We start from the raw sequence: 19,000 nt of genomic DNA, 5'->3' as shown, positions 1-19,000 counted from the left end.
AGAAAAATATAGTTTTTTCTAGAAGCCTCTGCCTCATAGGTTACTCCTTATATTTTATTATCCTGAACTATGCCACCTGGTCATTCCTACTACAAACAGAGATTGGGATTTTTTTTTTTTTTAAGTTGGGTAGTTGAGTGCATTTGTTCATAAATATGTCTCTGTTCTGTTCTTACTTCACAAGTAAGAAAAGGAAAATTGATAATGGATAGGCCATTAGTGATGTCTGCTACAACTTTCATTTTGTAATATATCTTTTTAAAAGCCTTCAGTGATCTCGTCTCTGGTTGCTAGCAAATAAATATGTCTTTTTCACGGCAAGGTTCTGTGCAATAAAATGCCAATCTAACTTTTTAGTGTTCTGTCTTACACACAGTCTATGTTTCTCTGTTTTTATAATATTTATTTCTTTTGGGACTTTTCATTCTACTGGCCTTACAGTCCTTCATGCTTGATCTCAAAATGCTATCTGTACCATGAAGCATCTCTTATTTCCCCTGGCTAGATATCTCTTGTAATAGTTCAGTTTATGCATTTTTCAAAAATTCCTGCAAGGACAAGGAGTCACTGGGTAGCATAAATAGCGAAAGCTCTCACTAAAAAGCATCATCCTGAAGCCTGGTGATGTACTTCCAAAAAACCAGCCACAGAAAACCCTATGGAGCAGAGTTCTATTCTGGCACATATGGGGTTGTGATGAGTTGGAGTCGACTCCAAGGCAACTGTTTTTTTAATATATTGAGCACAGTGCTCAATGAAGTAAGAAAAGATAAGATCTATGTTATTAAATGCAGAATAATGAAACTTAAAACGTAAATGTAGATTCCAATCTTAGTATCTGTAACATGTGGGATGTAAGCAGTACTACAGGTAAGTGTTAGTGTTATAAGAGGGCAAAAGGTAGTATTTTTCTTCAATGTTGGGAGAAAAATGAAAAGGCTACCTGGAAAAAAAAAAATACCTTAACAGATTAGTAAATTATAGCCAAAATTAAGAGAGAGAAGAAATGCTTCAGGCAATGAGAACCATTCAGTTTTGAGCTGGGAACTTTACTCGACATTTGATGTGTATTATTTATTTATATGTAATACTGTCTCACATTTTTAGATATTTATGCTTCTTGAAAATATTTATTAATCTCTGAGTACCATGCTGCCTTTCACAAATCTTAGCTTATGTTATTTGTTTTATGAATTAAATTGGTAAAAGCTACTTAGAGGGTATTTATTTTGGCATTTCTTATATTCTTATTTCATCATTCACACATACTGTATTATCACCTCATACAAAGCAGCATTGTATTAAGCTTTTTTTCCCCTTAATGTCTATCATAGCTGAATTTAGCTTCAGATTTGTGACTTTATATATATATATATATATTTAATGAGTATTAAAGGAGCTCTGGTGGCACTGTGGTTGAAGCATTGGCCTGCTAAACAGGTTGGCAATTCAAACTCCTTAACTGCTGCACAGGAGAAAGATATGGCAGTCTGCGTCCGTAAAGATTTACAGCCTTTATGGGGCAGTTCTACTATGTCACATAGGGTGGCTGTGATTTGGAATCAACTGTATGATAGTGTTATTTCTTTCTTTTGTTTCTTTTAGATCCATTTTTCAATGGAAAGGTTTAGTATTTAATTAACCTATCAGTCTAATATCCTCAGGTATAAATCTGTTACTTTTCAGGTATATATCTGAGTTCTTTTGCACACAAATGCACACACACTACCAACAAACAACAAAAGATGGCAAAAGTGGTACAATTGGAGTATAAAAAAAACAGAAATTAAGTCCAGTTGGATGGTAGATCAAAGTTGATGAAGTAGGAGAAGCTGGAAATTAATGAATGAATGAAAGAATGAATTTTTAAAAGGGAATAGCCTATACACATATGATGAAAAGTATCAGTAATAATAACATTCTTCTCTTTTCTAGTTAGAAATTTGTATTTAGCCAGAAAAAAATATATTTTTAAAAAATGTGACATAAATATCACATATTAAAAATGTGATCAGATATCACACTACAGTTTAGATTTTCTTATATATCTGAGATGTTACACATACAAAAACTATTTACTAAAAAAAATTAGAAACTGCAAGTGATATGGAATCTTATAAAACTGCCCTAATTTCTCATAGTATATGATGTCGATAGCAACATTTTATGATGTGTTTTAGATTAAATGTTTATTTTGTGATAGATTTGATGACATACAGTTAACTGAACCTGAAACATTTATGACTTAGTAAATGAAATGTAATCTCTATTCTTTTTGAAAATGGAAATAAGGATTCTTTTCAATGCATGTATCAAGGCTTGAGTCAAAAAATTCATCTCATGAAAATAATTGTGTAACTTGCAATTTGTTGCTATCGATATCCTTAATAAAAAAGAAGTGCAAAAAATAATATAAGTTAAATAAAAACATGACTGAACAAGTAAAATGATCAAAAATAAATTCATTAATGAATACCACAGTAAGAGATAAATCCAATTAAAAATGAATCTAGTTAGACCACAAAAACATAAACTAAGTTGTTTTATATAACTCTTCTCTCAAAGTAGTAGTGAGCCTGACAGTATGCCACCATATTCACTTAAATTGAATTTCTTTAAATGTAAAATTGATTTCATTAAAGAATTTATATCTAGGTACAGTATTTCTAATACATTTTTTTTGAAGTTCAACAGACTACTTACATTTTACAATTTAACATTCAAGAGTTTAAATAATTTTGGCAGACCTTAGAGATCTTCCATAGATAGGTGATTTACAATTTTTCTAAGACAAGAACCTTAAGAATTTTATGTATGTCTATTTCCAAACTCCAGGACAACAATGCTCTTGTGAGTGAGCCTAGCCAACATCATCTCATCATCTCATCTCACCTGTCTTTTTTCCTGGTCTCATATGCATTCTCTGAAAAAAAAAAAAAAAAAAAGCATGAACAGGGTCATGTTCACAAATTTGGACTTTTTTCAAATTTTCACTTGAAAAAAATAAGAAAATTTCTAAATTTATATTCTTCATGCAATATAATATTTTATATAATACAATGATAGTGGAGAATGGTACATTAAAATAACTAGATTTCTGTGCTTCTCTCATACAACTTTGTACAGAAACTTTTAGTTGATTGCTCTAGCCTTTTACTCTTTCCCAAGGGAAGAAGAATGAGCATTCTGATTGGTGAGAGCCTTATAGTCATTGAGTTGGCTATATATTGAGCACAGCCATTGCATTAAGATTATACCATTGAAACCACTATTTCAGGACTTCTTTTTTCCCTGTTAATCTATTACAGTAGACCCAGCAGGGACTGACTGTCATTTTCTCTATGTTTTAGCTGAGAACAGGTACTGGAGGCTGTCTTCCATTTTTGACCTTGTAACTTTCTTCATAAATAATCTTGGGGTCTATTTTGTAGTTCTCGTAATCTCAAAGTGTTCCTCTTTGTCTTCATGTATATTTTAGGGGCTCAATGAGTCAAAATCATCTCGAGAACAATGGGAATGCTACTGCATGGTTCTAAGGCCCAAGGCTAATTGGTCCAGAACAGTTACCAGCCAAATTATGACCTCAGGCTTAATAAGTTTACTCATACAGGTCACTAGAACCTCAGTCTATTTTTCTTTTGAGGGTTATATGGAAGTTGCCCAAATATAAAGCAGAATTCTGTATCACGTCTTTTTAGTGATCATCTCTTTATTCACCATTGGTTAGCTACCTGAAGCATAGAAGACTAAGTGGTTTACTACCTGTGGACACAAATATTCAACAGGATTTCCTTACTGTTTAAGAACATTTTTTGAGAACAAAAACTCCAAACACACTGCCTACAAGTCAGATCTGACTCATACAGACCTTTCCTTGGGTTTCTGAGGTGGTATTACTATGGAAGTAGATTGCCCAACCTTCCTTCCAAGGAGTGGCTGGTGGGTTTGAACTGCCAGCCTTCTGGTTAGCAGTCAAATGCCCTAGGCACTATGCTACCAGAGCTCCCCATTTTGTGAGAGACAGACTTAATTTAATATTTCATATTGGCCAAATTTCCTCTTTTCATATATGTTTATTGAAGGTAATTGTCACAGTTGGGATCCAAGCAAAAAGGCCACTAAGCAGGCTACTAGCTGGCTAGAGTATAGGCTGAGGAATGCCAAGTGATTTTGAAAGACTGGTTAAATACATGAGAACTTAGTACATAAGCAAATAATTGAGGATAATGTGGACTAGTTTTCTCAATATTTTAAAAGACAGCTAGAAAAAGGGAAAAGAGGATGTCAAGAATGAACCTGGTGTGAGATTTGAATTAGAGGTATTGGTGTGAATATATGGTTTTAATATACATAGATATAGAAATAAATATATAAGTGTGTCTGTATACATACACGCATGCTTAATACATTCCTTACCTCTGTTTTCTGAGCATTGTACAGAAAGTGACAATGAGCACATCAGTACCTAAATCTAAGTTCCTAATTATCATTCTAAATACTTGTTTCCCCTTTAAGTAATAGTGTTCCTTGGAGATGTGCTGAATCCAAGACTATAGTAGGACAAAAAAAAAAAAAAAAAAAAGAGGAACCACTTTGTATAAAAGTGATCTATGAATCCATAATGATATAACTAGATAAAAAAATAAAAAAGTGAATGAAAGAAAAAAGCTTTCTCTTACTGTACAATATTAACTAATAAATACAGAAGGGAGATGGCATTAGAAAGGTATTATTTTTCAACCACTCTAGTAATACTTGGTTCTGGCAAGAACATCAAATGATGCTAAAACTAGCAGATAAAATTTTGATGAGCAAAAGAAACTTCATACAATCTTACAGTATCTCCCCACATATTTCTTAATTGTTATAAAGGGACAAATGTAGTAACTTCATTGTGGAGAAATCTGGCAGACACTACCTTAACCAAATGATTAATCTTTTATCACCAGTAATGGTACATTAGGTATGCAGTAATGTACTGATAAACAACATTAAAAAAAAAAAAAAAAAAACCAAGGGGGCTTGATTTGTAGAGTTTGCAAGTTCTGTGGTGTATGGGTATAAAAACTTCCACCATGGCCGCTTTGAAGCAACTAATGTAATAACTATTCACAAGAAATGTACTGAATCAGATTCTGCAAACTAGTACAAGTGAGATTCAAAATACCACTGATGGAGTACTCCTAATAAAATGTCATAAGATAAGAAGAATCAAACATATGATATTTTTGCCAAAAATGCATGGACTTGAATCTTGAAGAGCATCAGGTAAATTCAAATTTAAAAAAGTATACGTTCCACAAAAATAACTGGCTTTTATTTTTCACAAATGTCAAGTTTGTAAAAGATGAGAAACTCTTTCAAATTGAAAAAAATTAATCACAGCATTGAATGATCATGTTGTTGTTGTTGTTGTTGTCATACACCATCGAGTCGGACCCGACTCATAGCAACCCCTCCTTGGGTTTCCGAGGCAGTATCACTACAGAAGTAGATTGCCCCATCTTCCTTCCAAGGAGTGTCTGGTGGGTTTGAACTGCCAGCCTTCTGGTTAGTAGTCAAGTGCCTTAGCCACTATTTAATCATTTTGTTATAGAGGAAAAAAATGGCAGACTGGTGAAATTTCAGTGGTATCTGACATCAGTGGATTAGATGTACTACATTTTTGTTAATCTCTGATTTTGAGAAATGCACACTGAACTTTTAGGAGTAATGGGTCATCTTGTCGATAATTTGCTCACAAATGGTTCAGAATAAAACGCTTTTTAATATATATGTGAGAAAAATATATGTATTATTGAGGCAAGAGAGGGAAATGAAGGAATTATAACTTAGCCCAACCTAAATAGGGAAGTTCTGTTGAGCAGTGAAACAACTTGTAAGGCCAGACATCCAACTTGGCCAGCTTGAAAAACCATGTATGGAGAGTGGAAAATTCCTTTGCCCTGCTCTCCCTCCCTTCTTCCTCTGCCCATACTCCCCTTCCTCTGTTCCTCTCAAGCATGTTTAACTTCCATAAAAACTGCTAGCTGCAGGTGCTCTTTTTGCAGGTAACAAATCACCTTTTTACGCCAAACACCCCAGAAGAAGTACCCCATAAAAACCCCATGTGGCCTTTGTTTGGGGCTCAGTCTCTGGATATGAATCCATTGAGTCTGTACTAGCATTAACAAAGGTCCTTCCTTTTTTTCACCATCCTGCTTGGCATTAACGTTTCCCTTGATGGCTCTGGTAACATTATAAATAAATATAGATATAATTATCATGTAATATATGGAGAGAAGTTGGGTATATGGGAGTTTTTGTTTTGCTTTGTTTTTACTATTATACTTGTAAGTTTTAATATTAAAAATTATTTAAAATTAATTTTAAAAACTTTATATGGAAAAAAGTAATAAATCAGCCATAAAATTTGAATATTTAAAATTTTACAATGTTTAAAATTTGTTCTTATGTTACTTTTTAAAACATTCATCAAGGAGATACAAACTTATTTTTAAAGTCAGTTATCAAGTAAAAACAAAGAAGAATATGTAGCTGTTGGAAGCACATATTTCAGGAAAAATGATTGACTTACTGACTTCTTTAATAAATTCAATATTTTGATTTTTCCCTACCAATTTTATACAGCTATTTGTGTCTAGGTCTTTTATTGTCATTTTTGGAAGTAGGCAGGTTATAAATTATAAATGAATGAAATAGAGTACAACTCATACCAATTTGTAGCTGACAATCAATGTAAAGGGAAAGCAGTGTGCTCAGGATATAATTTGTAAGAATTATAATAAGTTTTAAATTTCTTCCATTTTCTTTGCTATATGTCTATCTAGATCACAGTAAAACAATATGATCGAAAAGATTTTGCCTGTGCCAACCTTTTTTTTTTTTTTTTAAATCACTCAGATGCATTTTGTATAGTGGGAATAGGCTGCTTCTTATAGTCCAATCTGGGAGAAGCCCAAAGTGGAAATCCATTAAAGAAGGAGGCTTGGGGCATGCCCTTTCTCCATCTACAGTCTAGGTTCCTAATTCTCTAGTGTCCTTCCAGCCTTGCTGAGCTAGCTGGTACCTGAATGTCTTTTATGCCACCTCAGGCATCAAGATGCATCTTCTTTTACTCAATAGTAATGATTATATTGCATAATAGAAGTATGAACAGGACTGTCATTTATGAATATGTAATATATATTAATATATATATATATTATGTATATATATATTAATAACATGTAGTGGCACCATGGTAATTTACAAACAACTTTCATGTGCACAGCTCACTTATCAGTCACATATCCCTATAAGAGAGTTAGTATTATCTTTATTTTTTGTATTGGAGCATATTTAAAAAATAATTAATTGACTTCATCAAGGGGACAGAGCTAATTTGTATCAGAGCTGGGACTGCAAAGTAGGTTTTATAATACAATATCTAGAGCCCTTCCACTGTAATACAATCCAGGAAAACAAACCAACAAAAACTTAAACAGCCAATGGAAGTGTATTGAGTATTGGCACATGCAAATCATTATGCTGGGGACTTTGGACTATTAAAAATAAAAGTAAAAGCCAAAGACTTACCTCTAAAAGAGGTACAACTGAAAAACTGAACAAAGCATAAAGCATTGTATGAGAAATGAAAAGTCATATGTTTGAATTCAGAGAAAATGCATATAATTATAAATATAAGTCAGGGTGATTTCTATAGTGGAGGAGACAAATGAGCAGATTTTGGAGTCATTAGTAGTTAAAAGGAAGTAAGAAAACTATTTCTTAAATGATGTATACCTAACTAGAATAATTCAATTGAAAAATCACAACTGAAACCAGGTGAAAAAGTAGTACAAATACTCCAATGAAAACTTACCCGGATAAATAAGCTAGATTTATAGTAAGACATTCTTTCCAAAAATGTCATTTGAAAAATACAAAAATAATGCAATACTGAGAAAACAGCAAACCTAATATAAATTGACCAAAAACGGGTTAAAATAAGTTTTTTAATGGACATCTCTTTCTTTCGTTGGTATTAGAATGGATCCCGAGTTGGGCCAACAAGGTGGCAACAAGCAGTTAATGTCCCCCTTCCCCATTTGCTTCATTTCTGCTCTCTCATAAATGTCACTCTGAGGCCTTAGTATTCACAGCCACTAGTGTGTGGCTCTGTTTTCTGGCTCTGCAGCCAGCACCTTGCTTCTGGCAGAGGCTGTGGATAGGATTGAAAACATTACTCAGGAAGATTAGTTCTCTTTTTTGGAAAGTGGCCAAGGCACCTCCAATTGCAGCAGTCTCCCATGTGTGCTCCATTAGTTATTATGTAGTTTCAAACAATCATCTTTCTGTATTAGGCTTACAGTTTTCCCCTTTGCAATTGTTTAACACTAAAGTCAAACACAAAGAAGTTAAATCTGAAAACGATTTCAAAGTGTTTATCATTCGAGACACACTTTAGTGTTCTGACAGTGAATGACCCGGGCATAGACAGACCCATCCAAGCCAGAGCCAACCTCCTTTGGTAGCAAGGGGAAATGGTTTGCAACACAGATTCTGAATCTCAGTCGAGGAATCCATCTTCCAAAGAACATTTACAAATGCATATGCAAACAGACATATATTTTGTCAGTAAGGAATGATGGTCTTATACTTGTCTTATATTTTCCCTTTTTTTCTTTTTGACTGTTCCTCTTTCAACAGATTCCCAAAATAATTTGAGTTATATGGGAAACTAACTGGGCAAAAATGCCAAAATTACTAATTAATTCCATAACTTCAAACCAAATGAATCTTGTAAACTTGATGAAGGATTCTGTATGCAAACCTAAGGTCAAGGAGAAGTCCTTAATTTACTTTCAGAATGTTGTTGCTAGTTGGCATGGAGTGGCTTCTGACTAATGGCAAATAGAACCAACAAAAAGTGATTTGCATTTGTAACAGGGTATTTTATTTTGATGTGATTCTCATTCTACTGGGATTTTCCCATTCCTCATTCCAAGCAGAGAACCAGGTCTTTGTTTGCATTTGGCTTTGCCAAAAGCAGCTGCCCCAGGGTAAAAGTGCCCCCTAGCTTTAGTCTTCAAAAGCCTAAAATGAATGAATGAATGAATGAATGAATGAATGAATAAACAAACAAACAAACCACTGTCTTGGAGTCTTTTCTGGCTCATACTGAGCCCCGTTGTGTTTCTAAGACTGTAAATCTTCGCAGAAGTAGATTGCCTCATTGTCCTCCTGCAAAGCAGCTGTTGGGTTTGAACTGCTGATCTACTCGTTAGCAGCCAAATGTCATACCCACCATACCAACAGAGCTCCTTTTAAAAGCCTAAACTCTCTATAAAAGAAGCAAAGACGATGTTGGTGAAGCCTGGAAGTTGAAAAGAATATTAGTGGGTTTCCCTGGGAATAAGTTTTTTCCAGAAATTTAACTAATACATTTTTTTCCTTGAAGCACCAGAAGCAGGTAAAGGGACCTCAGAAAGAGAGGTACTTAGAAAGGCCAGATTTTAAAACCACAAAATTGACACAGTGTTTGGTGAAAGGTGCATAGAGAGCTTTGGAACCTTTGCAATTCAAGGAACCAGATAAGCTTTCATTATGAGAATATGAAATAAAGAGCAAAGGACCCCAAAGTTTGGGACTCTATGATATCCTGAAGCAAGGAAGAAATCCCAGGTAATGATAGAGATTAAATCTCCCAACACTGTTTAAAATGAGCCCTCAGAGCACATTGAAATTGATTTAGAGTTTAAATGAAAGAAATATCTTACACCCATGTTCAGAATTATAATTTATAAATATTATACATTTCTAAAAAAATAATAATTTGTGTGCAAAATGAAGGATTCCTAACATGAAGGCAAATAATGATTATGAAGATTAGTTGATAGACATTTCGTTAGTCCAGGCAAGAAATGAAGGTGGCTTGGACTGGAAGGATGGTAACAGAGGTAAAGTGTAAATAACTGTTGGAAGAGCTAACAGTTTCACCTTTTGTATGGCAAGAATGGTCTGCTAAAATATTTCATGAAATTAAACTCTTTCAAGGTCTATCCCAATCAGGGAAAATGCTACTCTGTACCAAGTCAGAAAATAATTGATATATTTGGAAAGATGGCTAATATGGTTTTCTGACTGGTAAACACATACTTATTGAATGAATAAGTGACTAGATTAACATGAGAAATGAGTGGAGACTATAAAAAATAATCTTCTGTTTGCTGAATTAAAAAATAAATGAATTGGAACAATAGTAGATTCAATAAAGAAGTTAGGAAATTATTGCACTAATCCTGGTTCAAATTGCTGTTAATTTGGAGTAGGGTGGAGGTTGTGAAGATGGAGAAATGGAGTGAGTGAAACCAACAAAGATTTAGGAAACAGCCTAGTTAGGGTCTGATAACTGATTGTGGGGCACTGGTGATGTGACAGTTAAGTAGCAGGCTGCTAAGCTGAAGGTGGGCATTTTAAATCCATCAGCGTAAATCGCTGTATAATAAATGAAAAGTCATATTCACAGAAAATATTTATCATTATAAGTGTGAGTGGCCAGAGTGGTTTCTAAACAGGAGGTAAGAATTAAAAGGATTCTCCGGTCATGAGTGTTGTTGTTGTTGTTGTTGTTATGTGCTGTCGAGTCGGACCCCACTCATAGCGACCCCTCCTTGGGTTTCTGAGGCAGTATCACTACGGAAATAGATTGCCCAACCTTCCTTCTGAGGAGTGGCTGGTGGGTTTGAACTGCCAGCCTTCCGGTTAGCAATCAAGTGCCTTAGGAACTACGCTACCAGAGCTCCTGCAGTCATGAGTAGAAGACCTATAAATGAAAACTGATTTGCTCCTGTAAACACTGCCCCCCTATGGGACAGGTCGACTCTGTGCTATAGGGTTTCTATGAGTCACAATAAACTCCCTAACACAACAACAACATGACATAATGGAAGGGATGTTTCTGATAGGATATGATCATGGATGGATACTGATAGTATTACTGGGTGAAATAAGGAACACAGTTTTTCAGGGACAGATAATGGGTTGAGTTTTGGACACAATGTTTGAAGAACCTTTGGAAAACAAAGTGTTGTGAAGAGATAGCTGGAGTCTTTTACTTATTCATTAATTTAATTACAGCTTTTGAACATTATTGGAATCATTTAAGTATAGCATAAAGAATGAAGATCTTTCCAATAATCTTAATTTGTTTTGAATAGTTATAAATTTATGTCCTTTTTTATTATTAAGATTTTATTTCATTCTTTATACAGTGGAATTATCTTCAAGACAGCTTACTGTCATAGTATGTCCACACTATGGTCAGTTTTACACAATAATTATGTCTTTGACATCTGTTGTTGTTAAGTGCCGTTGAGTCAATTCTGCTTCATAGCAACCCTGTGTACAACAGAACAATACACTGCCTACTCCAAGCCATCCTCACAATCACTGTTCTGTTCGAAACATTGTTGCAGCCACCTTGTCAATCTATTTCATCTTCTTTTTTTAGCTGACCTTCTACCAAATATGATGTCTTTTCCAGGGATTGGTCCCTTCTAATAATATGTCCAAAGTATGTGAGACAAAGTCTCACTAACACAGTTTCTAAGGAGCATTCTGGCTGTTCTTCTCCCAACACAGATTTGTTCATTATTCTGCCATTCAATGATATGTTCTTTATTCTTCACCAACACCATAATTCAAAGGTACCTTTTTTTTTTTTTCCTGTTTTCCTCATTCCAGTTTTCTCATGTATATGAGGTGACTGAAAAGACCATGGCTACGGTCAGACACACTTTAGTCTGTCTAAAAATATAATTTTTATTTAAAGCAGATACCTCCTGCAGACAATTTGCCCAATGCAGTACATTGTTTAATGCCTTCTTCCAAGGACATGTATTGTGGATCCAAATAAAATGAAATCTTTGTTAACTTCAATCTTTTCTCTATTTATCATAATGTTGTTTATTGTCCAGTTATGAGGATTTTTATTTTCTTTAACTTGAAGTGTAATCCATACTGAAGGCAGTAGTCTTTGATTTTCATCAGTGAGCACTTCAAGTTCTCTTCAATTTCAACAAGCATCTGTATAGTGCAGGTTGTTAATGAGTCTTTATCCAATCCTGATGAAACATTAATTATATACTCTAGCCTGTAGGATTATTTGGTCAGTGTACAAATTGAATAAGTTCGGTGAAAGGATACAACCCAGATGCACACTTTTCCTGATTTAAATAAACCATGCAGTATCTCCTTTTCTGTTCAAATAAATTGTTGTTGTTGTTGTTATGTGCCGTCGAGTCAGACCTGCCTCATAGCGACCACTCCTTGGGTTTCCGAGGCAGTAACACTATGGAAGTACATTGCCCCATCTTCCTTCTGAGGAGTGACTGGTGGGTTTGAACTGCCAGCCTTCTGGTTAGCAGTCATGTGCCTTAGGCACTATGCTACCAGAGCTCCTAATGCCTCTTGGATTATGTATACATTCCATAAGCCCACCAGTTGAATATCTTTACAGAGTCAATAAAACTCAGGTAAACATCTTTTTGGTTCTCTGCTTTCAGCCAAGATCCATTTGACATCAACAATGATGAGCCTTACTTCAGGTCCTCTTTTGAATCAGCTTCAATTTCTGGCAGTTTCCTGTTGATGTACTGCTGTAACCATTTTTGAACTATCTTCAACAAAATTGTACTTATGTGTGATATTATTATTTTTTATTGTGCTTTGGGTAGAAATTAGAAAACAAATTAGTTTTACATTCAACAGTTCATGAACATTTGATTTCATGGCCCCAATTACTCTCCCCAAATGCAAAAAAAAACCCTCTCCTTGTTTCTCCTCCTTGTGACTGCTCCCTCCCTGTACCTTGTTTATCTTTGCATTCCTGTCTGTCTAGCTTTCCCTCCATGTGACTGCTGCCCTTTTGGTGTCTCATGACGATTGATCTAAGAGGGGCATCTCCCTAGAGTAGATAGGTACATCACACTGAGGTAGGTGTTCTTCATGTAGGTCTTTTTACTGTCGGACAGAGAGCCAATCCATAGAAATGAGTCCATTTGTAGGCCTGAAGGTTAACCCAGGGCCATAGTCTTAGGTGTTCCACCAGTCTCTATCTGACCAGTAATTCTGGTCATTTTTGTGTTTTTGAATTTTGTTCCACATTTTTCCTCCCACTTTATTCAGGATCTCCAGTTTTGATCCCTTTCCAGTGGTAGGCTTAGATGGTAGCCAGGCACAATCTAGTTCTGGTTTCAGTGTCGTGAAGCCTGAGGTCCTTGTTGTCTTTGGATTAGTTGTTTCCAATTGACTTTGATTTTCTTCACTCTTCTTTGCTCCACCCAAGAGGATACCAATAGTTGCATCTTAGATGGCCACTCAAAAGCTTTTAAGACCCAATCACTACTCACCAAAGTAGGTTGTGGAACAGGATTTTTATGTGTTATGCTGTGCCAGTTGAGCATGATGTCCTCTAAGACTATGGTCGCAAGTCCACAGGCCCAGCAATTCTCTCTATCAAGGTGTTTGGTTGTCTCTGAGAAGTTACACCAACCCTGTCTTCTGTTGCTTCTATAAGGTATGTGACTAATTCTGTAGCACAAATACATAAGTAAGAATATCTTCAGCCAAATCTACCTTTGGTCTAGGGTACATTCCTGTTTCCCTACGTCCACCTGATCTCACCTGTCTATGCATTTATCCATAGCCTTTTGTTTGGTGCTAGTGATAATGCATTATTGAGCATGTAATAGTATTTGCCTCTGTTGTCTGTTTATTTTGTGCACATTTCAGTATCTCTCCTTTCTCCAATGTCACCATGCTTGTCGCAGACTCTTTGTGTGTGATATTATTGATATCGTTCAACAATTTCTGCAGCCTGTTGGATCTAATTTCTCTGGAATAGGTACAGATATGGATGTCTTTATATTGGTTGGCCAAGTAGCCATTTTATAAGTCTTGACATTGAAGAGTGAGGTACTCTAGCCTTGTATTAGCTTTGTGAAACATCTCAGTTGATATTTCATCATTCCTGCAGCCCTGTTTTTTGCCAATGCTTTCAGTGAAGCTTGAACTTCTTTTCTCAGTACCATTGGTTCTGTGCAATATACTACCTCCTGAAATGGTTGAACATCGACCAATTCTTTTTGGTACAGTTACTCTGTGTATTTCTTCCATCTTCTTTTGATGCTTCCTGCATCATTCAATATTTTGCCTATAGACTATTTCAACATTGCAAATCAAGGCTTAAATATTTTCTTCAGTTCTTTCAGTTTGAGAAATGCCAAGTGTGTTCTTCCCTTTTGGTTCTCTAATTCCAGGTCTTTGCCCATTTCATTATAATGCTTTATTGTTTTTTTGAATTGCCCTTTACAATCTTTTGTTCAGCATTTTTACTTCATTTCTTCTGTTCACTCTAGTTACTCTTTTGACATCTTATTGTCTTTCTTTCCTGTCTTTTTGTTGTTGTTGTTCTTGTGATTTGAATGAAAGTTTACAGAGCAAATTCATTTTCCAGACAATAGTTCATATACACTTTTTTTTCATAACATTGACAGCAATCCCCAGAATATAGAATCTCTCTTCCCATTCCATCCCTCTGATTACCCTTTCCCTGTTTCCTTCTTTCCTATGTATTCCAGCCCTCTAAGTTATCTTCCTGTGCAAATACTGTCCTTCTGTTCTTCCATGGTTGATAGTTTACCTACCTGGTGCAAATGTTCAGCTTATACACTTGTCTATTGTTTGGCTGGAAGCCACAAAAGTGAGTTCAATTCCAGGCCTGAAAGGTCACTAGGAGCCCAGTCATCTTAATGACCTATTGGTTTCTTCATATATGATGTCATGCCACAACTTGCTTGCTCGTCTGTCATTAGTTTTGTTGTTGTTGTTGTTATGTGCCGTCGAGTCTGCCCCAACTCATAGCAACCCCTCCTTGGGTTTCCGAGGCAGTATCATTATGGAAGTAGGATTGCCCAACCTTCCTTCTGAGGAGTGGCTGGTGGGTTTGAACCGCCAGCCTTCTGGTTAGCATTCAAGTGCTTTAGCCACTATGCTAAATGCATTAAATATATTCTTTTTTATTTATTTATTTATTTATTTGAAGAGGGAAAGCAAAAGGCTTATTATATACTGTATCTGGTGAGGTCTACATGTTTAGCCTAATATGTGTATAATTCTTATTTAGGGAATAATTTTAATATTCTAGAGTATCAAGTGTATCTAGAGTTTCAAGCATATCAACTTTAAAACAAAAAAAAAAAATTAAGCTTACTTACTACTTTCCTTCATTACAATACACTCTACCAAATATTTTAAATTTGTGATTCATGATATTTTTTCTTTACCTCAGCGATGTCCAGTATTATAGCTTCTCTGTCTCCCTCACCCTTGTCCTCAGCAACTATATTTCTTCTTATATTTGTTAGCTGTTATAGCACAGGCTAGAATATTTTCAATGAAGGAAAGATTATATAAAAATAAATCTATATTTTCTTTTTCATACATTTTCAGTTGAAATCATTTGCACATCTCAGTGGGAATATTATTCAGTATGACTCACACACAAATAGAAAAGGGGATGCAGAATAAAAAGAAATGTCTTACGGAAAATACATTGGATAAACATCTACCCAGCCTGACTGCTCCCTCATCTCATAAAGCTTGGGTGTTTATATTTTATCCTCTCTTTGTTCATGTCAAATAAACAAAAAGAAAAAAGAAAGACGTGCAGATTACATTATAAACGAAATCAATGTGAAAAGCCAAATACATGCTTAAAATATATTGTGTGTTCTTATACATGATGGCATGATATAAATCTGTCACAATCTTCTACTTGAGAAGGATTGTAAAGATAATGGCTAGCTTTTATTGTACCTAGAATAACGAACAATAATAGTAATAAAAAATGCTGTCATGATCTCAATCATGGCAACCCCATGTGTGCAGAGTAGAAATGTATTCCATAGGGCTTTCAAGGCTGGGACTATTCAGAAGTGGATTGCCAGGCCTTTCTTCTGAGGTGCCACTAGGTGTGCTGAACCACCAACCAACTGCTTAACCATTTACACTACCCAGAGACTTTCCCTTGAACAAAAGAAATAGTCAACATATAATTTGTAGTCAATTCTAAGATTTAATATGTGTCTGATCAAACTACAGAGATTTGTAAGCCTCAATGAATATCATCATATTGTTTATTTTTAGAGAAGTGAATTCATCTGCAGTGGTAAAGTTTAACCTGCCTTATTTCTTACAGGTACCACTGTGCCAGCATTGCTGAACAGCACTTCCAATCAACTCTACTTACATTTTCAATCTGATATTAGTGTTGCGGCTGCTGGTTTTCATCTGGAATACAAAAGTAAGGTCAACTACTCTGCATTTGGCTTTGTTAATTAAGAAATTTTCTTAAAGGAAAAGTCAATCTGTGCTTTTTATACAGTAAAGTATTATTGTCTTAAAACTATGTTTAAGACTTGCATGAAATTGGGTCTCACAAAAATTATCACTATAAAATGTATGTTATAAAAGACAAATTAATTGTAAACTGTATAAGGTAATATTTGGAATAATTAGATAAAACCACTGCTGTATTTCAGGTTGTTTGTGTTAAAGAGCACAAAAGATAATGTTGCTAGTTTTCTTGTGAAGGGAAACAAATATTATTAGTATCCAAAAAACATAGAAAACCATAAAGCCATAATATTCAAATAGGTTATGATTACAAGTTTTTTTCTATTTCTAGTCTCAAAGGCCCTTAAAAATCAGAACTAGCAAAGAGCAGAAACTTCATTGCCTACATTTGTGTATTATTCATTTTAATTGGAAGTATGCATTGCAAAAGAGACTCTAACCTTTTAAAAATGGATGTGAGACTGAGTTAATAGTCTGATAAATGGGATGACAAAGGTCAAATTCACAAATCTTCATTGGCGTTTGAATATGCAGGTAAACCTTGTAAAAGTGAAATAAGAATTTCCAATGAGAGTGAGGTTTATTTTAGGACATGTTTTCAAGCACTAAAAAATGCTTAATGTTGATATTCATCTCCTTTAATAAGCATTTGCAAATAAGCAAATACATGGATAAGCTTTAATAAGTGATCTTTTGAATTGAGATAAACAGTGTGCTAGAATGTAAATGCATTCATGTTTTTGAAAGGCCGATTTCCAGCTGATGATGAATATTCCCAGCCAGACACAAACTACAGGGCTGTTTCACATTCTGGTTAAATTTCCCTACTCATTACCAGCATTTGTATGCAAGTTTATTCCAATTTATTTGAATAGAACTACTTTAGTGACAGAATAAAATGATACTGTGGATGTTATTTATGTAGAATGCCTTTGGAAAAAGCTGCTACTTTGATACATTTTATGAACATCTGTAGGTAGTAAACTATAAACTTCATTTGTAATAGTGTTAAAAAAAATACACTAATATTTTTAACAGTGTTAGAATTGATGAATGCTCTTATCTATTCTTCTGAGAGTTATCTAGTGGCTTCTAGCTTTCATTCACATCATATTGAAAGAGGTGGTAGTAACATAATTTTTCAGTAGTCTGTCACATACACACATGGGCTTCGGTTCCAAAAATATAATTATTTACATTCAACTTTATCCCAGTATATATAATTAATTAAGAGTGATACTAAAGTATACCTCATTGATATGAATCTTGTTCAAGAATCTAAGACTTCATTTACTTACTTAAAATATTTATTTTGTATTCAGCTAAGAACAATTCTGTTTTCATTTGTTATCAATTTATTTTTCAAGTGCTTTCTGATGCTCACACATTCTGATTATTTATGTCATTCATTACTTCCCATTCATTTAGAGGTATCATTTCCCTATTTGAATACCTTGTTGCAGAGTTTGAAATATGGATTATATGAGCTGTCAATGAAATGAATGTTATTAAAATCAGCATTAAAGGGTATAGTAGTATAGAAAGAAGTTACTAAGAAATAATCTTCCCAGACTAAGACAGACTCAGAAGGAAGAAGCCATCCACTTCTCAAAGAATTAGCCAGTGAAAACTTTAGGAATAGCAGTAAAATACCATCTGATATATTATGGGAAAAGTTTATGAATAGCCCTGAAACATTGTCTGATAAAGTGCCAGAAGATGAGCTCCTCAGGTTGGAAAACACTCAAAATATGACTGGGGAGGAGCTGCCTCCTCAGAGTAGAGCTGACCTTAATGATGTGGATGAAGTGAAGCTTTTGGGACCTCCATTTCCTGAAAATGAGAAGAAATAGCTTCAAAAATCCATTAAAAATCAGAACGTGGAATGAACGAAGTATGAAGCTAGGAAAATTGGAAGTTGTCAAAAATGAAATGGAACACATAAAGATAGATATCCTAGGCATTATTGAGCTGAGATGTACTGGTTTTGGCCATTTGGAATCACACAACCATATGAATTACTATCCCAGGAATGACTAATTGAAGAGGAATGTCATGGCATTCATCATCACAAAGAATATTTCAAGAGCTCTGGTAGCATAGTGCCTAAGGCACTTGACTGCTAACCAGAAGGCTGGCGGTTCAAACCCACCAGCCACTCCTCGGAAGGAAGGTTGGGCAATCCTACTTCCGTAGTGATACTGCCTCGGAAACCCAAGGAGGGGTTGCTATGAGTCGGGGCAACTCGATGGCAAATAACAACAACAACAACAACATTCTGAAGTAAAATATTGTCAGTGATAGGATAATATCCATATGCCTCCAAAGAAGACCAGATAATACTACTATTTTTCAAATTGATCCACTAACTACCAGATCCAAAGATGAGCAAATTGAAGATTTTATCAACTTCTATAGTTTGAAATTGACCAAACATGCAATGAAGAAATGTTGATTATCACTGGTAATTGGAATGCAAAAGTTGGAAAAAATGAAGAATCACCAGTAGTTGGGAAATATGGCATTGGTGATAGAAATAACACTGGAGATTGCATGATAGAATTGTACAAGACCAAAACTTTTCATTGCAAATACCTTT

General features: G+C 34.8%; 1 protein-coding gene across 1 annotated transcript in view; it reads left to right on the top strand.

Moving 5' to 3' along the window:
- The window catches only part of CSMD1 (CUB and Sushi multiple domains 1), a 972,765-nt gene that overhangs the window by 576,003 nt on the left and 377,762 nt on the right, over positions 1-19,000 (top strand). Inside the window, exon 28 of the mRNA XM_007944438.2 lies at positions 16,244-16,348. Within this exon, the coding sequence (XP_007942629.2) occupies positions 16,244-16,348 (105 nt within the window). The remainder of the gene's footprint in view (positions 1-16,243; positions 16,349-19,000) is intronic.

This window comes from Orycteropus afer, unplaced genomic scaffold (genome assembly GCF_000298275.1).
Source record: "Orycteropus afer afer isolate SDZICR_OR568_19922 unplaced genomic scaffold, OryAfe1.0 scaffold00125, whole genome shotgun sequence".
Taxonomy (NCBI): Eukaryota; Metazoa; Chordata; class Mammalia; order Tubulidentata; family Orycteropodidae; genus Orycteropus; species Orycteropus afer.
Note: the sequence above shows the minus strand (reverse complement) of the source record. Positions and strands in the feature narration are given on the sequence as shown.